Below are 25,002 nucleotides of genomic sequence, written 5' to 3'. Positions count from 1 at the left end.
TATGTTTGTGGTAAAAGCTTTTCTTATCTTTATGGAGCCATGTGTTTCAAACATAAAGACAAGAAAGCTTTCGCAAAGGATGAAAGTGAAAGCGGACCGTGCCTTAGCAGCTCAGCCAGGCGTGGCGAGACTCCACCCCCTCTGCCATAGCCATTCCCGCACACGAGGAACAATAGAGCCGCATCCATGGAGCACGAACCGCATGGAGGACAGGATGTGACATCCCTCGCTAACATGACCAGGTACAGTGATGGCGTGTTCTCCATGTGGTTCTATGGAGAGTACAGAGCTATAACGTGTGAAAATGTTCCCCTTATCCTTAGATAAAACCCGTTTGTCATGCTTGATTGGTAATGGAGAGAGCTGCGGAATCTCACTTTGAATTACCACTGTCCCATGCTTCACCGATAAAAAGAGAGGAAAGATTACGAGGTGTGGAGTGGAGTACATACCATGCTGCTGTTAATGGATGATGGGTCATGCATGTCAGAACAGGGGAACTAGTGGGCCGCCACTGCCCTTATGTGGCCTCTTAAAAAAATAATAATAATAATAAAACCCGAAGACGATGATATCTGTCACAAGTACTATTGTGGAGCTAGATTCTTTCCGGTCAGCGCTCTGGAGGTTCTGAATCCTTTTCACCCCCGTATCCCTGCCCAAGGGCTGCGGTATCAGTGATATAGCCGGAGCAGTGGCACGGGATAAGTGAAGCTTGAATGGCGCCATGCCGCTTCTGATTCTCTCCCTCCCCTCCAATCACCCTGACATCTTAAGCGTTTCGGCCCGCATTGGTTTCAACGTTTCTGACCACCCTTGGTCTCTTGTGGTTTACTCATCCGTTCTCTAGTTCCGATTACTGTACACCCACTGAGCACGCCGCTGCCCCCCACCTCGATACCGCGCTTAACTCTGCGTTACGCCATGCCGTCAGATTTTTCTCTGCAATATTGCACCGCAATATACTGCCTTCCGAATCTCCACCATCAGGTCTTCCCTTGGTGATGGCTACATTGTGAGTCTGCTTATTTTCGTGCTGTCCGTCATAACCCGTTTCCGGCTATGCATTTTATTAGCCCGCTGTTTACGTCAGCACACTAATACCCCGCACCTCCCCCCTGCATTTTCTATCCATCTGATATTAGCTTTGTTTTCTGTATCGAGCTTAATTTGGCATTCTGTTCCTTTGTTTACAACATCCCTTTCCTTTCTCCCCATTAAAAGCTGGTCTGCATATGGTACTTTTGTTCGTGTGTATATAGCGCCGTACTGCCATTTGCCTTAGTACTGTCAGACGTATAGCCTAGGTCGCTCGCTCCGTGGGTTTCTATTTTGCAACGGGAGAGTAATTGGGGATAATCTTCGCTCCAAAGTTTTTTGATCTGCTACGCCCTTTCAAAATGAGCACTGGCAAAGTCAATATTCCTTGCTCTGACTCGGAGCCTTTTTTTGTTTGTTTTACAAGCAAATGCTACATAAGGGGAAATGAGACCTAAACGAGGCTGCCGCATGTTTGTACGAAAAGTATTAACTTGTTAAATTCGTGATGTGCCCATTTCACTGCTTGCTGACTTTCTTGCACAAGCCTTTCAGCTATAGTAGACCATTAAATTGTCAAGGCGTCAAGTAAGCCTTCATGCCTGGGTGATTTCTTGAGGCATTTTCTATTTCCATTTAATGCACTAAGATCACCGTTCGTGGTTATTGTCCAACAGACGTACAGAGCTCACTTATGATGTAAGGAAAATCCCGACTTCTTCACTCAAACACTAGTAGAACTAATCGCATGCTAAGGGTTTTTACATAACATTGTTATCAACTTTAGAGTAGTGTTAGTCCTCAATTTCAGCAGAATTTGGATTGGCAACATCTTCCTTCAAATTTAATAATCGGGATTATTACCCCTAGCACAGTTGAAGCACGTTGGTGGTTTTAACGCATATGCAGGGCTTTAAGGGGGATTAAAAGACTGTGGGGGGGCTCTCAGAGGGGCGAGGCAGATGTAATTAGGGCGTGGCTTAAAGGTGAGCTAAAAATCTGTGCTTAGCATAGTGGATCACACTACTGGTAATTTTCTGCTTCTGTCATTGTATCCAGATAAGTAATACAACAAATAACATTACTCTTACAACAAACCAGGACTATTGGCTATGTCAGTGGTTGTTAGCTGCATATGATAAATAAGCACTAAGTACAGCTTTGTTGTATATAACATAGAAAATGCTTAAGCACTGAAATGATGTAGACTGAAATAACTATAACAAGCCTCTTTGAAGTTATATCAGAGACAGTGAAGGGTGACACTGCTGCAGAGTTAAGATTTATTTTTCACCCTCAGGGTGAGGGCAAAAATGGAGAGCCCGACAGGGATCAGTCTCTGCACCTGCCTTTTTTTAGAACTGCTGGGGCTGAGCACCGGCAGGACCCAGCCCACTTAAAGCTCTGCTTAAATGCAATAATGCCTCATGTGGTAAATTCACCAGATTGAAAGCTGTCCAACAGCTAACTGAAATAACCCATAAACTGTGTTTAGCATAGTGTGCCCTCCGACTTGTATTTTACTGTTTGTCATTGCATCCAGATATACAACACAAGTAACATCATACCTGCAACAAGTCAGGACTATTGGCTTTGTCAATGGTTGTTCGTTGTATAAGATAAATAAGCAGCAATTATGGCGTCTATATAATATTGAATAAGCATTAACAATGCAATAGGTCTCGCCTTTCATTAAGTTAAAGCCATTTGCGTTGCTATACAATGCCATTAGCAAAGCAAATGGCTTTAACTTAATTAAAGGCGCAGCCTATTGCATTTTCAATGCTTGTTTCAATGGGAACCTGTGTTCTCATTCGGATCACAGGCTCCCGTTGAAGTCAATGGAAATCCGACCGAACGATGTTGGAAGCATCGTTATCGGTCAGTCGGACTCGCAGAACCCGATTCTTTAGGAAAGTATTTTGAAACCGATTTGGTCGGAAGAATTTCCTAACGAGATCGTAATCAGCCCCTAAGTATTGTTCTAGATTTGAAATGTTTTTGTTTTTAAGCAGCAATGTAGAAATAAAATCGAACTTGTTTGTTTACACTAAAATAACATGTTTTGAAGTTCTAAACTTAAAATTATACAGCTAACCAAGACCACAAGGCTGCCATATTCAAACAAATGTGTGTACATATGTATTGTTATACTGCTCGTAGAAAAAAGATAATTGAAGAAAGATAAGACCATAACTAAAGACAAGAAGCAAAACCTATGTAAGGTGTGTGTTTTTAGAGGACAGATTTCTGGCGGAATGGGCTGAAGCCTTAAACACAAGTCAGATGTGCATTTTTCTCTGTTAACTAATGATAGAGGCTCTTCTTGTTGTCCCAGTTGCTTCCATTCCAAAAATACCTTGAAAGCTGAAGTGGCAATGTACTGAGCCTGGCCTGACTGTTGAACCTTTCAGGCAACATAGCTGCACTGAAGATTTGACTATTTGTTCTAAATTGGAGACTTATCTACAGCCCTTCAAAGTTCCATGCATCAGGGGTTAGACTGACGCATTTTAGTGCTGGTGTCCGCATCACCACACTAAAATGCATTAGTCATGCATCTTAAAGCACCCTAGGACCATCCCACGAGGCGTGCTCCACAATGAGCTGCAGCAAGCTAATGTATCTCTGTTTTTTTTAATTTTATTCACACATTATCAGTCACCAGCATGAGATTTAACATTATTGCTGACTATTCAAGCTGAGCCCGATACTTGTGCGTAGGACGTGGTGTTTTGTCAGCAAGGTGTGGTCATGATCATTCAAAATTTGTATCTGGCAGCAAGTACCCAATGTGGATCTCGTGGGTGGCGCCTTGCCTATTCTTGTTTTCCAGCAAGGTGCCTGACTTACTGTGATCATTTAGTGTCAGAGTGGCGCTTGAGCAGCTCAATCGGCGGGCAGCAGATTTGTTTTTAATTTTCTAGACAGTCTGGAGGTCAGAGGTGTAATGTCGTCTAGAAAAGGACATGACTGCACTAGCAGGTCAGTGGTCTAGCTGACCCGACAGGAACTGGACAACAGACACTTCCTGGGAAGGGGAAGATAGAGAAGGAATGAGAATGAAGGGGATGTGTGGAGAGAAGCTCCACATAGCTAGCCCTTATTGTAACAGATAGGTAGGTAATAAAGATAAGTTACCATCCTTCCTCTGACTTCATTCTTCATACTGAATGCCCTACTGGCTCATTGTTGTGAGGCCCTGACATAAAATGTTGCACTGGTGATCAAAGTGGGATTTTGAGTGATCACTCACAAAATAGAATAAGGTCACACAAAATTGGTCCATGAAGACAACTGAGGCAAAGGTAAATGAATAAAATAAAACATGGTAAATAAATGCAGGATAAAGAAGGAGAACATATCTTAGCGTTAAAAGTCCCATGTCAAGTTCAGAGACTGCAAAGTACTGAAGAATTAAGTTTTTGGAGACAACATCAAAATAAAGCAGGAGTAAAAGGAACATAGACACAGACAATCAACGTTTCTAAATAAAAAAAGGAAGTTATATAAGTACACATGAAGAAAAATGTAAATAGCCTGCGCAGAATGCGTGGCACAAACATGGCAGTATGTGAAAAACTGTTAGAGCAACAAATAAGACAGAGTGTCCACGGTGAGAAACATAGATCAAAATACAATTCAACATCTGCAACATACAAAAGCAATACCAGTGTGATAAGCAATAAAGTGAGGTAGGTCTGAAGAAGACACACCAATGAAACACAAAAGACAACTAGCACAGAGGCTCTCTGCCTTAGAGGCCAGACAAATAAGGCATAACTAAGTACACACAAACAGCAAACACCATAGTGAACAATCATGTGTAATTGTTTTACCACACAATCATAATAATGGGAGAAGGAGCACAAAACGCTAACTCCTATATTGAAGTGCCACCACCAGGGACACAGGCTGGAATGTACAGTTTTGGTCCCAAAGGGTATAGATGGCTAGTCACTGGATCACTTTTTGTAGCAAGCGTTGAGCGAAGGGACAAACAACGGCTGCAACTGCTCCTTCATCTGGTGGGTCATGAAGGCTGACGCCTGAATAGGACCTTTTCAACAAAGGAAATGGAGATATACAAAGAGCTCAAAGGGGTACTATGTGCCCATTTCAACCTAATGGAAAATGTGGATCAAGAACTCCTCACTTTCAACTCAGCATGCCCGGAGCTAGTCAAATCCTTAAACGACTTCATTACAAGGGTAAACAATTCAGTGCAATACTGCACTTTTAATGCATGCACAAATGATGACACAATTCGACTCAGTATCATTGAGGGCTGTTTATCACAAACTACGGAGCTCAACCTTCTCCAAAAGCCATATTTACTAAAGGAAATTCTCAGGAGGACCAATGCAAGAGAGCTGCCCAAGCAAAAAGAAGTGCACAACAATGCAAGAAGGGCGAACAAGAGAAATTAGATGTTTCTCACATGAGTTGGGAAAACACAAGAGACCAAGAGAGAAGGTAAGAGCGGGGGCTAAGACAAAGATAACATATCACAATAAATTATGTGACACGCAATACCCAAGTTCAACAACACACTTGGCAGATGAAGATAGCGGATGAGAGACCTGGACAACCAAGGACCACGAAAACCGAAGGGAAACAACTTCAATAAGTCGCTTATCAAGCCTCACAGACACTTCTGCATCAAGAAGAAGAATAGATCTCAAAATGGACACAGACAACAGTGCACCTGTAGGTGTAGAAAAGTCATCCGTTTTGCCCTGATCAATGCCACGTTTTGACTGATACTGGTGGTTACTGACTCTGAAAGTCCCCTGGGCTCCGCTAAGCAGGCCCAGGGTCAGTGCTCTTTCCTTAAAAGGTATATAGTAATTGGTATAATTCTAATTGGCCAAGATAGCCTACCTCTAAGTCCCTAGTAAATGGTAGGAATGTAGGTTTAGAGACCCCAGTGGACTTTATGCATTTGAGTGTGCACTGCTGTGATGTCTGATATCTTTTTAAAGCCAGACGTGCCTTGCAGGCTGCTTTTTTAAAAAACCTATGTCCAAATTCAACTTTAGATTTAAAAGCAGTTCAAAAGTCCAAAACCTCCTTTTTTATTACATATACGTCACCCCTAAGGTCTGCCTTAGGTGCCCCAAAAAGAGTGCTTTGTTATAAAAAGCAGGGACAATATAAAATATATTAATATGCCCTGGTACAGAAAAAAAGTCAAAGTTGTTTTCCCCATTGTAGTGCTGGTAGCCCCATAGGCTGACATAGAAAGGCATTATTAAACTTTAATAAAGTCTACCTTTTGATTAGAGTTAGCTAGCAACATAATACAAAGTATCAAAATAAAAGTTACAATAAATGTACCAACTTGTCAAGGTCGGATTTATTATAACCATTACAGGAAAGTGGATTTAGAACTTACTATCCTAAGTTACTTTAAAAAGCTCTGCAGTAACCTCTCCAGGTTGGCCAGACTTTGATAGGCGAAGCCAAGCTACTCCATGAGCAGGTTTGAGGCTTGGGGCTGAAATAATACAGCCATTTGGTGGGAGGAGACTTGCTTCCTGTAGATACCAGGGAGAGACACAGGTGCATTGTGTGAGATTGAGCCCTAGCCCCCAAGTTTCAATCCAGACCTTCTGAACCCTTGGCCAGCGCTAGAAGACAGTAAGCTTCCCAAAGGAACCAAGAACCAACTAAAGTATAGACACTAAATATGGAGATTTTGAGATTGTAGCTACACATCTGGGGGGATGGCCCATCAACGAGATGTAACAAACTCTGGTGATCATTAGCTATGTCAGTGGCAAAACAGAACATAGCATGTATGTGGGGCATTAGAGATGCACCAACTGTGGGGGTATGGGAAAAAGCCATGGATTAGTGTATGCTGACTGAAAAGACAATTTACTTGGGCAGAGGGTACCTCCAAAAATGGGAGAAAATTTGGTCCCTGTGGCGATCATACTGGGGGATAGAGGAGGAGGAATCCATCGAGGGTTCCAGGGCCAATAACACGAACACTGTCTAAACTCTGTCGGGGATTATTTCAGGGTTTGTTACTGTGTTACTCTTTTGATTTTAAATATGATGCATGGTAGCTACATTGATGTATTACCCCCCCCCCCCCCTCTGGGAATCCATGATTAAGCTGCACTGTCAAGGCAAGTCAAACAAGCTTTATTCAGTTTATAAAATACAACCATAAAAGCATTCTAAAAAGTTTACATTATTCCATTAAAAATAATGTTTGCTTAATCAATCCAATACATTCTAGTACATAAAGTGCATGACAGTTAAAGACAATAAATAGATAAGTTAAAATGTTGTGCAAAATCTACTAAGTAAGTTAAAATATTGTACAAAATCTAAAAGAAATGGGGAACAAGTAATAGAGAAATGAGCTAATCTTTGCCTCAGTGTCCAACTTTTTCGTATGTTAAGGCCTTCAGATGGGAATTGTCTATTCTTCTTATGATCGCCATTTGTATAACAAAAATTACTGTGTTGCAAACCATTTCATTTTCCAAACTACAGATATAGTTAAAAGCATGTTTATAAAAATACAATTTGCTATTGATGAATAGAGGGCATAAGACATACTTTCTAATATCTCTGTAAAAATTATAAAAGAGTATAAAATGCAGTATCATCTGTGGCGATTTTCTAACACAGGGGCAAATTGGATGGGTGCAATCAGGTCTTTGGTAATGCAATCAGGTGATGGAGAGTACCCAATCGTAGTCTGGTTAAAATAAACCTATGTGGTAAGTTTCTTGTAAACAACAGGTAAGGTTGGGTACCCAGTGATAATGGCCCTTCACAATATAATTTTACCGTCTGTTTAGAGCATACTGCCCTGTCTCTTGGTGCATCTCTTGATTTCATGAGTCTCAGTTTTAAGTCCCTTTCACTGTATTCCCGAATGGTTGTGGGATCTTTGAAATCAGCATCCACCATGCGCTCAGTTAGAAGGTTATGGATATACTGAAGCCATGAGATTTTTTTATAGTGGTCTAGGGCTAAGCAATCCATTATGATCTCCTTTGAAAAATGTAGTCTCCTCTTTAGCCCAGATCCCATACCAAAGCATAAGAGCTGCCATGCCTTCGTAATCACTAATGTAGGGGACAGACAATTCCTTATGGACTGTGTTAGACCTGTGAGCCCTGGGGTGGTCTTCCCCTACATTTTTTGCCCTCTTTGCCTCCTACTGGACCCATATTTTTGTTGGACATTAGGACTCTGGGCCCCTTACCACTGCTAAACAGTGCTGAGGGGCAGGTGCTCTCCTTTAAAAACATGGTGACGTTAGAGTATCAGCTACAGGCCCTGCTACTGCAGTGAGGCCTACCCTTTATTTACATACTGGTAGTCTGCATGTTCTGGGACGTTTTGCTGCTGTAGCCTTTTGTCGCTGGTTGACAGACAGGTAGGAAAAGGAACACCCCAGAGCCTCCTGGATTTTTCCAGTGATTTCCAAACCCTAGATTCTTCCAGAAAGTGCCACCCCTCCCGGTCACCTGACTTTAGGGTATATTAGGTTGGGTTCTGGCCACACATCCCTGTTACACTACTGGACCTGGAACACTCGCTGCTGAAGTGAAGACTGCTGTGCTGGAAGGACTGCTACACTACTGAGGCTGACTGCTCCCAGGAACTGCTCCCCCAAGTTAGCTGAGCTGCCCTGCCTGCCTGCCTGCCTACCTGCTGATCTTGCCCTGCCACAGGGGACCCAGCAATACCATCTCCAGAGTGTCTCCACAACCTGATGCTGACTATCCCCCTGCCTGGTGGGGGATTCATGAGGACTACCACCTCTTAGTCCCTTTATAGAACTGCCTCTGCAGCACTGGGTGTGTGAGGCCATTTCATTCACCCTTAAGTCCCCACCGCCGCCCAGGATCTGCCTTCACGTTGTAGCGCTGTGAAGGGACTGAAGCGCGGAAGTCCTGACAATTACCGGTGCCACCAGGGGCCCCTAAGGTGTTGTAAAGCGCTGTGAGGTAAGAGCGCTGTGATCCGGTAATCACCGCCGCCGCCTGGGGTCCTGGACAAGCTGTATACTGTGAGCGCTGTGAGCTAGCAGCGCTGTGTGCCATAATCACCGCTGCTGCCCAGGACCGGAGAAATGTGCAGAGTATGTTAATTTCCCTTCTGTGGACGCGAGTGGAGTCTTTTGCAACGTTGTCCCTGAACGCGCTGTGGTGAAGCGTTGTGCCTGTGAAATCACTGCCGCTGGCTCGGGTAGGGCAAGCTACTGGAACATCCCTGCAGCGCTGTTCGTGGGTGTCTGCACTCTACGGTGGACTAGAAAACTGCCCCCCTGTGTTTGCAGCCGGACTGGGTTGGGAATCCCAGGTGCGTCATAGCGTGAGCCGCGCTGGGATTGATGCTGGCGTCGGTAGGGTTGCTTAGCAACGAGGGAGCGTTCTAGTGAGAACTGCTCTGGGATAGGTGCCGGTGTGGAGTCGCTCCGCAACGGAGAGCATCATCGGGGGAAGCCTCGCTGGTGGCCTGAGGAACGTGAGGCAACCCGGCCCGGCTCCACCGCTGCCTGAGGGAGTGACGTGGAAACTGCACGGAAGCGACGCTCAGCTACCGGGAGCCTCCCGGCAACCGGCTGCTGCTGGAGTGTCTGCCTGCCCGAGGAAACGGTCCACGTGGGGTGATGCGGGAGACCGTGTGGGCGGTGGTGTGAGGATCGGGACTGCCCCAATTGAACAACAAGCCTGACGGGGGCCGTGGACATATAGTATTGGGCCTGAAACCATTTAAATGTCAGCGCCACACCGATCGGGCCTGGGAGGGCTTAAACATACATTAATTCTGACGGCACAATACAGATTTGGCCTGATAGGCATTACGGACCACCACCCTTCCTCAGACTGCTGCTCCCAGAGCCCTGATCAGCCGTGGGAACCCCGTGTTAAATAACTCCTTACTGGGGCCTGATCGGGTTAGTCCCAGCACACGGTTTTCTTACATTATGCATGCCTGAGACTGAATTGGTGTTTTCTCATGAACACTGGCCTAAAAGGACTCCTAGAAAGACTTAATGAGCCTGAAGAGACAGTTTTTACCAGCCTATTTTGGAATACAGCCTACAGACTCATTTCCCTTGATGTTACTTGTCTCAAAGACCTTATCACTGAAAGCCTTTGATTTTCTATATGTGGAGTCTTACTATTTTTGAATCTTACATAATTTTCAGATAAAGATACCGTTATTTTATATAAAAACTGGTGTGGTGTCCTTTTATGAGTGCTTTTACTGTGCCACTGTCGGTGTATGTTGCACAAGTACTTTACACATCGCCTTTTAAGTTACGCCTTCCTGCTCTGCGCCAAGCTACCCTGTCGGAAGCGGTGGTCCCTACTTGGACTAGGGTGCATACCCCTGCCAACTAGAGACCCCGGTTCTAACACACTATATATGTGGGGGTAGAGTCAGGGATTGCTTAAAGCCTCCTAAAGAATTTATTTTGCCAAATTTGCAATGAGGTTTATTTGGCTCTCCCCCATATTGCCGCTCCATAACATGTACCTGTAAGACATTTGCTCCAATGAAGGGTCAACATTTCCCTAACTGTTTTATTCCCAATTATTTGTTAAAGTCTCAAAATGGCCTCAACTAATCTTATGAATTTCAATTTACAATGATCAATGTGACTACCCCAACTTCCCTGTCAAGTAAAGTGGAGGCCTAAATATGAAAAAGAGGATGTTCTTTCGATGGGGACACTTTCCATATGGTGGTTCTTGTGTTTAGTTTCCCCCCTTCCAAACGTCATTGTAAATGTTTTACTAAGGTTGAGTATTACGTTTTTCCCATTCATATAAAGTGCAAGATTTTCAATTAGACATTGTAACCCATTAGCTGTCCTTGATAGCAGAACTGCATTGGAGACGTCTCCCTCAGCCTCTGCTATTTATAACTCTTTCCGGTACTCCACTGACAGACTAAAATCTAAAATCGAGAATGCATGGGAATTGGATCTTTCTCAGGGTTGGCCAATACCTTTTTGGGACAAAATATGGGCTAAGCTTCATAAAGCCTCTAGAGCTGCTAATACTACCCAAACCTTATATTTCATTTATAACAGAACTTTATGTACTCCACAAGCTTTATCCCGTTTTTCACCTGACACATCCCCTATTTGTTGGTCCTGTTCCTGTCCCGTCGCAGATCTCAAACACATGTTGTTTGAATGCCCTCCTATCTCCAAGTTCTGGCACCTAGTATGGACGCAAATACAAAAGATATTTCAACTTCAAATTCCCTTTTCCCCTTCACAAGTTTTTCTAGGTTCCCTATCACCGTCACTCCCACAATCTCCTTCCCATTATCTACTACTTGACCTTCTAGTTGCTGTGGCTTTCCATACCATTACTTCTAATTGGAAACAGGCTGCAAATGTCTCCTACCAATCTTGGTGGAATGCAGTTTGCTTCCATCATCGCCTAGATACTAATTACGTATCTCCCATTTCCCTGGCAATTAAACGCGACCTGATTTGGCTTCCTTTGGTATCCTATCTCTCCTCCTTTGCTCCGGTGCACGCCTCTCCAGATCCTAACACAGTTGAGGTGCGTAAGCCACCATGATTTTCTTCTTTCTTTAATGCCTTTTTTGTTATGATATCACGTTCTACTATACTATATGGTATTTTTCATTCCTATACGTAGGCTCTGTTCATGTAAGCTTCATGCTTGTTATAATTGCTTTTAATGAGAGTTTCTATTGAATTGCTTATTTTTTTGTATATGTTTATCATGATGATTATACCCCGTTCCCCTCCCTTCTCCTTCCCTTCTTTATTTCTTCAATAAACTCAAACTTAAAAAAAAAAAAGAACTGCATTGTCCGCATACAAGAGGACTGGAGTAATGCGATTACCAATTCTAGGGGCATCAGCTTGCAGTTTTTGCAGAGTAATGTCAACAGTATTTATATAAAGGAAGAATAAAAGTGGTGCGAGGACATACCCTTGGCATATGCCTTGGGTTACTCGAAAATGGGGGGTACATTCGTTATTAAGGCAATAGCGGACAGTTAGCGGAGTTAAGAGCGCATACATTTGTGACAAATAAGCTATAATGTCTTTTGGAGCACCCATCTCAATTAAGGTCTGCCATAATTTTTTGTGGTTTACAAGATCAAAAGCACTCGTCAAATCTACAAAGCAGAGATGTAATTTGCCCTCCTTAGCAACGGTATATTTTCCTATTAATAGTTCGAGGTTTACACACTGCTCGATGGTCCATATACCTCTTCTGAAACCATATTGGGGCTCGGTAAACATGTTGTTTTCACTTACCCAACTTTCTAGCCTTTCTGAAAGGATTCTTCCCATCAGCTTGGATGTTCAATCAGGGGGTTTAAAGAGCGCACTACTCACCCATGATGGTCTCAAGGGGGAGCAGGTCCGGGTCAGGCGAAAAGCCAGGTCTTGAGGTCCTTCCTGAACGTGTAAAGCGTTTGGGAGCATCTGATCCAGTAGGGATATAAGGCAATGGCATTTTGCATCCACTCTATCGCCCATTTTAAAAATCGGGACTATAACACTTTCCACCCAACTAGTGGACAAAACACCTTCTGCTGTGGCATTACACACCCTGAGTAGAATTGGGGACCAGAAGTCTATATCACTTTTGGAAATGTCAGTAGGAACCCCATCGGGACCGGATGTCTTACCATTTGCGCTTTTATCTAAGGCAGTTTTCATTTAATTTAACATTATGGGTGCCAAATTGAGGGGGGCTACAATTATAGTGTAGCTATTATCAGGGATTATAGTGTCGTCTTTATTCAGATTAATTATATATTTAAAGTGCGATAACCATTCTTCCGGTGGTACTATGGTCTCGATCTTAATCGCTGACTCATCTTTACAAAATAATTGATCTAAAGTCTTCCAGAATAAAGTATTATCTTGTGTCTCTGCTGCCTGGACTAACTTATCCCAGGCTAATTCCCTGATTTCTGCTTTCCTTATGTTTAAACTTTGCTTATACGTTTTACGTAGAGTACTCATCATTTCCCAATCCCTATGTGTTGATTTTAGTGCTTTTTTAAAATTTCAGGTTTATTTTGCTGCACTTTTGATCAAACCATCTCGGGTGGTAATGAGCATGTTTCTTATTTCTTGATTTTAAATCTTCATAAATAGTGCCGCTATATTACAAAAAGCAATTATAATCTGTAAATCTGTGGAGAATCCCCTTAAGCATATGTAACTATAACCTTGGATTTTTTGGACTAATTTATCCATAAATGGTAGGGGGTTATGGATATGATCAATACTGGACGAGAATTGTGCTCCTTCGTAAGTTTGAACAACAGTTTCACCCTTTTTACCAGACGGCTCCAAGAGTTCCAGGTTATATTTGTACATTATGCTATTAATAGTGCCGCCATATACATCATGGCGAAAGTGAGGGCATGTCCACAATTTTCCCTGATTAATATTTTACATTTCTCGCTATTAAAGTCGCCCGCCCAAATTAGTATATAATCTCCCTTAGTGCCTTTTAAAAATGTATCTAATTCCTCCTCTAGTGACATAACTACCTTGTAATTAGTGCTATCGAAAATATTATTATAAAAATGTATAATTATCATGCATTTTGTAAGAAAATATAGAAACTGGACAAATTTGAGTTAGTGTAAACTTTCTTTAAAATGTACTGTGATGTGACTGAAACCAAAGCTACCAAACCTCCTTTAGCTCTCCCTGGCCTTGAGGGGATAGCTTGGGTGAAAATCATTATAAAACCATCGATATAAAAAGGTTCAGTGTGCCAGGTTTCTGGAAGGAGTATTAATGAGCGTTTTTTAATATCCATTAGCCATTCTCTATTGTTTAGCTTATTTCTCATCCCGGCCACGTTCCAAGATGTAATGATCAAACTTCCATGTGATAAAGATTGGTTTGAGTGATTATTAATGGAGCTGATGGGTGTGGTTTCATATTTGGTGCCTGTCGGGCGCTCTTCCTCCTCTGGCAGTCAGTCGAGCTCACTACAACCGCCTAAAGGTAAGAACATATTAAACTGCGGTAATGGCATATACAAATCTGTACAAGGTTTTTTTTTACTGTTAAAGGTCGGTTGCTCATATACAGAATTATAAAAATACCCCAATGGGGCAGCAAAGATACTTTCATTAATGTGGCTAAGGACTCCTGCATACTTAGCAGAGAACTGGTCAAACAAAGCCCTTACAAACCCTGGGCTACGAAAGATTACCACAATGCAGTAACCTTGACCCACCCACCAAAACCAGACTTACTAATGAGAGCAAAAAGCTTCCTCTTTTTTTGACATTTTCCAAGACAATCTCTGAGAAGGTACTGTGAACAGTGTGTATTTGTGTAAAAATAAGTTATGCATCTCAAATGGTTTTTCTTAAGTTAATGCCTATTTCTGAGACTGTAGTAGCAAACAAGCAAGGATATTTTTGCCACATTCTTAGAAACAACATCATAAAATGTGCAACCGATGAAAATGTAACATAGGCATTTACTTTATTAGAACATTGGAATGTTGGGAGCTCCATTGAAAACAATGGAGCGCTCCGGGCTTATAATGGCTGGTATAAGCCCGGAGCACCAACATTCCAATGTGTCTTTGTTCACAGCTCTGGCTGTGAACAAAGACTTCAGGGAGCCTGAGGGGATTTCAATCCCCTCGCGCTCCCTGAAGGCTTTGTTTTATTTGTTAGTGGCAGAATGTTCTAATAGCCTTATAGCCCTTCGTAGCAGGGCTATACCGGCTTTTAAAGTCCCTCTGCTTTGTTAAAGTCCCTCGCCTTCGGCTCGGGCCTTTAACGCTGCAGTGGGCCTTTAACAGCCGGTATAGCCCCCTACGGCGGGCTATAAGGCTATAATAGTGCAGGAGGTAAACTTGAGCAATAGGCAAATGTATCAAAAAACGTGCCTGCTACTCTGTAAACAGTGTAGCAGCACATCACATCCCTGCACATTACCTATGGTACTGCCTGCACCTGCCATGTCTCTTTCTCAAGACGTGCCAACAATGTAGCTCACTTCAATTCATCCCAACCAAATGTCCTCCATTGCATAGTGAGTCTCTCCTCGGTTTGAAACTGCGTACTGTGAGTGCTCCATAATAGGTCTCCTTATCTGTCTGCATCCGCAGCATCCACCGATGTAAACTATGGTGGAGTGATTTGTACTTACAAATCAGGTGTGCTTAAGTCTATGCAATGGCACCCCAACATGGCATGTGTCCTTCCCAATCCTGTAATTGGTGCAATTAGAGCTGCTGAAGGTTAGGATGACTTAAATTATAAATTGTTTTTTTTTCAAATCAGACTCCCGCCTCTTTTTAAACTTTAGAAGAACCTGGAGGTTTCTACAGCTCTCAGCTGCTAAGATGCACACCACCTCTCGTTTCCTGAACAATGTAGATTTCTGGCATTCTCATTTGCTTGGATTTACTCAAGTCCTGTACTGCCCTGAAGAATCTGTTTACCCACTGGAGCATGTTTTCTCTAATTTTCTTCTACACTTTCGTGCGTGTTTCTAGCTCCCTGTTTTCGGGTTGCTCAAGGTTCAAACTCCCGTAGCGTTTTCACGTCAAAATAAATTACTATTAGTGTATCCTTTACCTTTTCTGCCCAGAACTGGAAAAACAGTCATAACGTTTATAAGGAAAGTGAGTGAGCAGTTGTTTGTGGCTGATACTCCATTGTCATGACTCCCTGCAGCTGTAAGTTTTTGTAGAGCATGTTTTTTCTGGTTAGAGGACTGATGCCAGAAGATGTATGGTGACTATGCATTAAATGATCACACATCAGAGAGTTGGGTGTTTCAAATAAACATGGATGCCATCTCTATATTGTGTATTTCCCTGCCAGGTTGGAGATATCAGTACAAGACTGCTGACTCTTTATTGGATGATCCTGTGAGTGGGTGATCTGCTGTGGCATCAGCACAGGGATTCTCCCTCTAGGTTGGGAGACTGCCTGTCCACCTCAGCATACCTGAAGCATGGACCTGCTGTAATCGGAAGAAACAGTGACCCAAAGTGAATAAGGTGGCTGATGCTGAGGACCAAATGCCGTGACCTGCTTTGCAATTTGTCAATTACTAAGAACCATTAAATTAATAAAAATGTAAAGTCGGTTCTATACTTACTCAGAACTTATGAATGTCAGGTGTTTTAAAAATCTCAGGTCCATATCGAATTGTGATAGGAAATTACTCACCGCAGCAGTGTCATCGCTTTTGTCTGATAGGGCTTCCACTGCACATTTTGTGCCCAACAGTAATAGATCAGACACCATGGACCCAAAGCTGCACATCTGCTGCCCTCTGCTCTGATACAATTGCATGGGTCTTGTGAAAAGAATGTGTCTCTTGATAAAGGATGCTTACTTCATACAACTATCACGAGCGGCTCTGTCCTCTAGATCATCAATTGTGTGCAAACGAGTGGATTAGGCTGATGGCTGTGGCACTTGGCAGTGCAGCATCTGTGCAGTGCTCAGTGACTGATGCATGCACTGCTGCTGCTGATGTAATTTGCCTGCTCTCTATTTGTGAAGGAAGCCGGCAGTGCTATTGCCCAAATGTTTGTGTGTGTTAGTAGGGGTTCAGAAAACGTTTTCTTTGTACAAAAGGCAGTATGTTTGGCATTGCTTGCTTCATCCGGAATCCCTTCACTTTTGTTACTGTTCACTGTCTCTTTACTTTGTAGTTCATTTCGATTTTTTTGACGTGCATATTAATCTGATTATTAAAAGGTGACCTAATAGTAAACAAGGACAAGTCATCTAGGGGCAGATTTATGTTAACTGGCGCATCCCTGCATATCAGCAGGGATGCGCCAGTTATTATGCGCCACAGCTGCGCCACCATGGATGCGCCGCATTGATAATGCGGCGCACCATGGGGCAAAAACGGCACAGATGCGTGACGCATCTGTGCCGTAAAAGTGGCGCATTGCTGGAGTTGGGTCACAAGCGCGACGCAGCTCCAGCAATGTTCTGGGGGGCCCTATCTGTACAATGCTGCGTCAATCCTTACGCCTGCTTCAAGCAGGCGCAGGGTTTTGACGCAGCATGGGCCTAAAATTGACTGAGTACAATCTTGTAGATTTCACTCAGCCACTTTTAGGAGGCGTTCCTGCGCCGGAACGCCCCCACCTGCCCTGGAACGCCTACATGTGGCGCAGGGCTTTACAACGTGACGCATCTCCCAGATGCGTCACGTTGTAAATACCCCGCACCATGGCGCAGGATTCACAAAAGTGACGCAACGGCGGCGCAAAAGTGCAACATAAATCTGCCCCTAGTGTTTTTTTCCTTCTCTTCCAAATTTTCCATAAACTCTTTAAACATACATTTCCTTTAAATATTTGTTAAACAAAGCTCCAGTTTCCGTGGCATCTATTCTTCTTTTACAGGTTCAGTTACCCCCCTATTTTAATAAACGTTTGAGGCACAATGTATCAATAAATTAGACAAAATTTGACGAAGAGAAAGTGGTTTATTGCTCATTCCTCAAAAATATATGTCTAGTGATGCAATAATTCTCTAGATTGGGTAGTACAGAATGACAGATGATCATTCGTCAATGTACGTTTTTATCCCGCAGTGGATTCGCAATTTCTAAAAGACAAGAGAAAAGAATTACCATCTCTTCTGTTGAGTCGTGCAAAGCCAGGACTATGACTGCTTGAAAGCTCTGACGAACTGCTGAAGGATGACTGAGGCAAGGCAGAAATGAGTTGATCATCACAATTATCTGTAAGAGAAAAATCACAGGCCATAGTTAAAATGGGTCATTTAAATGAGCTAGTATTTTATTGCAGGATAAAAGTACACAATAAGAGCAAATTATTTGCATTTAGGAAGATATGTTCATGATTCCAGATACCTAATCCTGTTACACATGCTATTTTATCTAGGGGTGGGCGGAATTTGCGAAATTCACTTTCGCAAATTATCTGGAAAATGTTAAAAATCTCTGCACGCGGAAATATCGCGAAGATGCGGAAGTTTTTTTCCCGCCCGTTCGCGGTATTTTCTGCGTGGTCGCGGCTCACCAACTTACCCATGCGGTTGCTCGCGGGCGCGGCCATCTTGTTTTCACTTGTCTCGCGGTGCATGATCGCGAGAAGAAAGAAGTGATCGCGCGACGCATGACGTTACTGCGGGCGCGAACTGTCGCGAGACAGCGCAAATGGCTACCAACAATCCAACATCTCGTGGAGAACACGACCGGATCGGGAAAACTTGTCGGTGAGCGCGGCGATTCAGGTAAGGCGATCGCGCGCACGTTAGAATGTATTATTTTACATCGCGAGCAAGAAACAAATTATCGATAAGCTGCGGAGTGCGGAAATTTTGACGTTTTCGCGCTTTCCGCAGAACGCGAAAATGTCAAATTATCGCAATTTCCGCGAACGGAATTTTGGCCCAGGCCTAATTTTATCATGTTGCACACACATTTTTGCGTGATTTCAGAGTTATGAAGATATTTTGGAATTATGGTATTTATTGTACTGCTTCTTACATTCTTTGCGTTTGTACAACCCCTTTGTATAATTACATGCATAGCCTGAACCACTACTCATTACAATCACAAATCAAAAACTGGATGAGGTAATCTACTAAAGATTCAGATAACATGAAAACTGAACAAAATGAACATTGAAGTACAACACACTCGCAAACACATCACCTTAAATACACTACTGTAGAAAATGTACTATTTGTGGTTGGTCTCCACTGATTTTCTTTAAGGACCCAACTGTCTGCTAGTTTTAGGATGTTGTGCATTTCAGCATTGTCATCCAGTTTCACAGTCCATGATCTGTTCCTAACACTGGTCTTTTGAATTGGGCACATCCAATTCGTTTACAGAACTTTCCATTAAGGCCTTGGGAAGCTGGTGCAGAAATTACGTCAGTGGTAAATTACATTTACCGATTCTTAAATACTGAATTTTACCGATTCGGTATTTATGAATCGGTAAATGTAATGTAGGTAAAAAAATACCGATTCGGTAAGTGTCGGTATTTTAGAATCGGTATTTACCGATTCGGTAATGGTAACCTGTATCTCATTGATTCCTATGGGCCAGGAGGCCCATAGGAATCAATGGGAAGCCAGTTACCATTACCGAATCGGTAAATACCGAATCGGTAATGGGGGGAGCTCAATCAAGGGTGGCAGGGTGTCACATTGACACCCTGTTGCACCCCTGATTCCTGCATTTGAGCACATGTGGCACACATACATGCCCTAAGGGCATGTGTGTCTGCCACATTGCACACATCTACGGCCCAAATAATGCATTAACTGAGACATTCGTCATTTACCACCAACTTTCAGTTGGTGGTAAATAACGAATCCCCACACCCACCACACACTCCCCCTACATCTCATTTCTGTATTCGGTATTTACCAAATCGATAAAATTACCGATTCGGTAATTTTACCGATTCTGTAAATTACCGAATACAGAAATGATCCCCCTACATAGCAAAAGCCTAAATACCGGTCGGTAACGGTATATTTACCGAAAATCGGCCGTTACCGACCGGTATTGGGCTACCTACATATGGCCCTTAGTGTCATATGTAGGTGGCAGTATGTATTTACACCACAGACATAGATGAACAAACTGTATGGCACTAGAAAATACCTGGCTGTGGCTGAACTGCAATTTAAACGTATTGCAGAGTTGAATGACAAGGAAAAGTGTTTGTCATCTAGAAAAACCTACTAATATATATTTGCTGAATCACCTAAAAAGCGTATCGTCTAAGCCAACTGTGTTGGCTGCGTAACATAAAAAATGGGGTAAACCTATGTCCACACAGTCAACAGTTGCTAATAGTTGTTAGCTGGTGTGTAAGTAAAGTTATATTTTTCATGCAAAGCTCTAGTTTTGAAAAAGCCTCTTTTCTGTAACTTTGCTTGGCAAAATGCAATAAATGTCAAATTTGTTTTCCACTTATTATTATACATCTAATGCAATGGTATAAGAAATTAGATTATTAGTTGAAGGGGTGAGAATCCACTTCAAATAATAATCATAATCCTTGTTAGGGCGATAGACTGAAATCACTAAATAACCCTATGCCCTGGTAGCTTGGCACAAAGCAGTCAGTCTTAACTTGGAGTAATGTGTAAAGTATGTAGGCAGCACTCAAATAGTAATACAGTGAAAATGCAACACAAGAAAAATTCCAATTCAATTTAGAAAAAAAGAATATTTGAATAAATAAACCAACACTAAAACACACAAAATACAGCAGGAAGAAAAAGAAATATGAATTTTTTATATTTGAATTCAAAACAGCATCCAAAAGTGCCAACCACTGGTATCTGTTCGCACTAGACCATGGGCAAGTTAAAAGTTAAGGCTGACCGAAATTATTCGCAGTTTGGGTACAGCGAACAAGTTCGTCCTGGTGGAAAGTTTACCTTCTTACTTAGAAACGCTTATGAAGAAAAAATGGTCATGACGAGTCTTCAGGAAAGTACGATGGAAGCTGGTTCTGAAACAGAGCTTGACAATAGCGGACTACTGAAGAGTGGGGTCCGGGTGTGGTTAATGACAGAGGCGGTAAGGCTCAGAGTGAGCATAGTCCGACGTCCATGCTGAGAAAGGCATCAATGTCGATAGGATGCTGCTCAATGGTGGTCTCGGTGAAGCCCTCTGAACTCAGAATTAGAAACCTTTCTGGAAGTCAGACATCCTTCAGCATGGAAAACTGGCAATTTGAGACCGAACAGCAATTTGACATTCATGGTTGCAGCTTTGAAGGTGAGCCCATTCTCAAACAGTTCTCCAGCAGCAAAGTTGGCAACAAGTTTCTAATTCCCAGTTCTTGCAGTTTGGGGACAGAATGATTACACTCTAATTCCAGCCAATGGTCCGAGACCTGGGGGGCACACTACTGAAGAGCTAAGGCTACTCCAACAGAAGTCAGCTGCAGGGAACAGAGCATGTCCGTTTGGAACTTGTCAGCTGGGCATTTGCAGGGAGAGATACCTATGGAAGCTTGTTGTGTCCCTGTCGCTCAAACGGGAAGTCAGCCAATGGACACTTGAAGTCACTTCTAGGGTCATCTCAGATTCTTATCAGGTCCAAAAGTGTTCTAAGGACTTCTGTGGAGTCCCCATTTATACCTAGTGCCAGCCAGCGGTGAAAGGCAACCCTTTCTCCACCCCCAAATCCAGTTCTGGTCAGTTCCTCCCGACCACTGAGATTGGAGCATGCATAAATAAAGAAACAAAAGGGAGGCTGCCCTAACTGTGAGCTTCATCAACCAGTGACAGAGTAGGCATCCTTTGAAACTCAGGAAGGGGCTGGCTACAGCTCCCAGGCCATCTTGCCTTGGGAAGGGACCCTCTCCTCACACCCAGAGTGTTTTCTACACTGTCTGGGAGCAGTACGCATCACACTACAGGGAAACCATCAGGGGTAAAGTTACACCTGGACATCAGCAGGAAAGCCTTTTAGTTTTGGGCGGGAAAATTCAACTTCCTAAAAGTCCCAATTTCAGAATAGTCATGTAAATTTTGACTTGACCTTTAAGTTGGATTTTAAATTATTATGAAAATGAGTAATTGAATTATTTTTCAAGCTTTTCCCAAACTGAATTTTGCACCTAAAAAATTTAATAGTATAAACCAGCATTAAACTATGGGAGAACAAGCAGTGCCATAGTGATAACCAACTTTGGGGCTTTTTCATGGCCGGCTCATGTAAACCATTGAATACATATGCTCTTCTTTTAAACGCCGTGCTCCCCGCTGTCTAGGCTTTGAATGTCTATGTTAGGGGTGACCTATAAGAATGAAAAATGAAAGTTTAGGACTGGCATGAGGTTCATTGGGCTATGTTGCAGTGGCAGTTTAAAATTGCACAACCAATTGTCAGCCTGGAGACTCGTTTTAAAGTACTTTTTCAGTGGGTGGCACATTAAGTGCTGAAGCCCACTAGTAGCATTTAATTTGCAGGCCTGGGATACAGGTAGTAACGTATACTAGAGATTTATAAGTAAATTAAATGTCCCTATTAGGTGTATGCCATCTTTACCATGTTTAAAAAAAGAATGCATATGCACTTTACCCCTGGTTAGCAGGGTTAAAGTGCGCAAAGTCCAATGGCCCATGACAACAGGTTGAGTAAAAGAAGGCAAAATCTGGGGAGAATAACATGCAAAAGGTGGACATTTCCAACACATGTTGAAAGTAGATGTTGATAAGGTTAGTGTAGGAAGGTAGGATCTTTCTGCATGGAAACCCTCTGGTGCTATGCTGGTTTTTGACTAGTCTGACTGGGATCCTCATCTATCTGCTTTCTCCCTGAATTATGTTTTTCAGTACTTAGGTACACCCCAGATTAGATACAGGGGTACCCTTATAAGTCCCTAGTATATGGTATCCATGTGCCCATGGCATAGGTACCCCAGAGGTCTTCGATGGGCTGGAGCATGTATTATGCCACCAATGAGAGACCATTCAAAATGGAACTACAGGCCTGCCATGGCAGCCTATGTAAGTTGGTGCTAGCACCACTTACTACAGATATAGTTTTCCTATATCTAGGGTCACTGCACTTAAAACCTATAAGTCACCCCTCGAGCAGGCCTTTGCAATCCTGAAGGTAGGGTGCTTGGTGCTATGTGTGAGGGTGCCCCTGCATGAGCAGGACACCCCTGCAGCCTAGGGAGTCCATTCTCCCGGGTTGTCAGTGAAGCAGTTATTTACTATAAAGAGTGGCACGGTGTAATTACGCGATGACCATCTTGAAACTGGCTACAACGAATCCTATCATATTTGATATCAAACATGTTGAAATCATACTCTCACACCATAAACGGTGTGGGTGGTACGATTCCGAGCACTGGAAGAGCTCTCCATTAGGCTCTCAATATTCCCAGTACCAGCCTTCTTCACCCAGACAGCACAAAATGATACCTGCGGACCAGAGGCATGATTCTGCCCTCCTGCTGCTGAGCCAAGCTTGAGCAGGGGAAGGCAGAACAATAGGCATCCTGTCACAATGAGTCGTGACCCCCTCCCAGACAGGATTTAGTGTATTGGGATTGGGTAGGTGCGCTTGCCAGCGCCTGAAAGTCTGCCTGAGGGGCACATGTGCATAGTCCAGTTCAAACCAGTTCTGGGAGCTGTTGGCTCCCGCTCTGGTGCAAAACTGGACAAAGGACATGGGAGTAACCTCCCCCTTGTCCAGACCCTCCCTTGGGAGAGTCCCCTGAATCTTCCCAACTCTTTCCCTAGGGTACTTAAGGGCTTAATTGGGTGTAGGTCCCTACATTCGTTGTGGGATAAGATTCAGATCAGATACCATTGCACGTCTACGATCTTGGCACTTTGAACTTCACTGGACTTCGTTTGGGCCTGACTTTGTCTCCCTTCCAGTCTACTGCATTGTCTGTGCCTGTGCATCATGCAGGAACCTTCCAAGGCCTGTGACGCATCAAAGACACTATAAGAAATCTCCCTTAGAGTGAAGGAGTCACTTGCCTGCATTTGCAGGCACCACAACTAAGTCAACTGGTCTGCAGATCTTGAGCCCCTCCAGACTCCGTGTGCTCTGAAACCCAGGTGGGGGTTTTCCACAGCTCACTAGGCCTGCACTGCCCTCTCACCAAGTTTGAGGCCAGTATCCCTCATGAGGGTTGCAATAATCAAACCCTTGTGCACTGCATCCAACTTGCAGCTGCAAAGGTATGTTGGCTTCTTTCCAAAAAGATATTTGTGCTCCAAGTAGCCCCAACCTCAAGCATCTCCAGTGACCAGAATCTTTAGCCACACCATATCATGTGCATCGTGGCCTGCATCTTTTTGTGAGCTGCTTGAGGTCCTCTCACGACTCCAGTACCTCTGGCCTGTGGGCCACTTGAGGGTCACACTTGTTTCTTTTGGGATCCCTGGGTTGCTTTGGGCCTGCCCTGACTACCCTGCTGTTGGTGAGTCTTCTGGACCTTGCTGTTCCTGACGTTGCTCCTTATTTGAATTCTGCATTGGTTGCATTTGCCAAGGCTTGTTTGTGCCCTCACCGGACACCAACCCCTCAGTACTTGACATCCTTCATGGGACAGCTTGTGCATAGCTCCTGGTCCTCCTCAGCATTGCCTGTTCCTCACAGCTGCAGAGTCAAGGTCCTTGTCATTGACCTTGCAGCACGCGACATCGTATGGCATTTGTCTTCCAAGTCTCCTGGTCACTCCTGAGTGACATAAACACTGTGCTCTCTGCTTGCAAATGCCTCTCATCAAGAATCCATCCTCAGATTCCACCGGACACTTCTTCCTTCTTCCACAGTGGCACTTTCCTGAAGTTCTCTATTGGGTTCGACTGTGGTTTCCGGCACCACTTCACATGTATACACCCGGTTTCCCTGGTGTACGTAACGTGGGAAAACTTCTGTCTTCCACTGGGTTTCTTCAGGGTCCACTGGGAAGGGTCCTTAAACTTTAAAAATCCAACCGTGACTTGCACATAGAGTTGCACGGAGCATGTGGTCGTGTTTCCACACTGCACACGCTCTCCGTGGGGTCCCTATCTACTCACCTTGGGTGGATCCTTGGGGTTCCAGCACTTCTACATCCTCTCGACCCTATCTTGATCCAAGTTGTGGTTCTTATACCACTTTCTTAGTATATGATTTGGTCCCCGCCCTGGGGCCGCTCTGTATTTTGTGCTATTTACTGTGTTACTTTGCTGATGTATTGTGTGTATATATCCGGGTAGCAGATATTTCTATGTGTTAGAGAGTATTATATAATGAATACATATTTTTATAAACACTTTGTGTAGTTCTTTTTCACTTAATCTATATTATAAGATCGCATTCTAGTACAACAAGCTGCTTTACACTCCTTCTGGACTAAGCCTGAAGGATAATCTCCACAGCTACCACTTAGAGGGCTTTCTTAGGTTGTCTAAGACCTCTCCAGTCACCATAAGGGTTGT

At 43.4% G+C, this 25,002-nt stretch overlaps 1 protein-coding gene across 2 annotated transcripts in view; it reads right to left on the bottom strand.

Annotated features, from left to right (window-relative positions):
- CNTNAP4 (contactin associated protein family member 4) overlaps positions 1-25,002 on the bottom strand; it is a 1,754,782-nt gene that overhangs the window by 1,488,681 nt on the left and 241,099 nt on the right. For both annotated transcript variants that reach the window (XM_085632834.1, XM_085632836.1), the window contains exon 2: positions 17,678-17,788. In XM_085632834.1, coding sequence (XP_085488960.1) covers positions 17,678-17,788 — 111 coding nt within the window. The remainder of the gene's footprint in view (positions 1-17,677; positions 17,789-25,002) is intronic.

Source organism: Triturus cristatus, chromosome 2_1 (genome assembly GCF_964204655.1).
Source record: "Triturus cristatus chromosome 2_1, aTriCri1.1, whole genome shotgun sequence".
NCBI classification, from domain to species: Eukaryota; Metazoa; Chordata; class Amphibia; order Caudata; family Salamandridae; genus Triturus; species Triturus cristatus.
The sequence above is the reverse complement of the archived record's forward strand: the minus strand, read 5'-3'. Positions and strand labels throughout refer to the sequence as shown.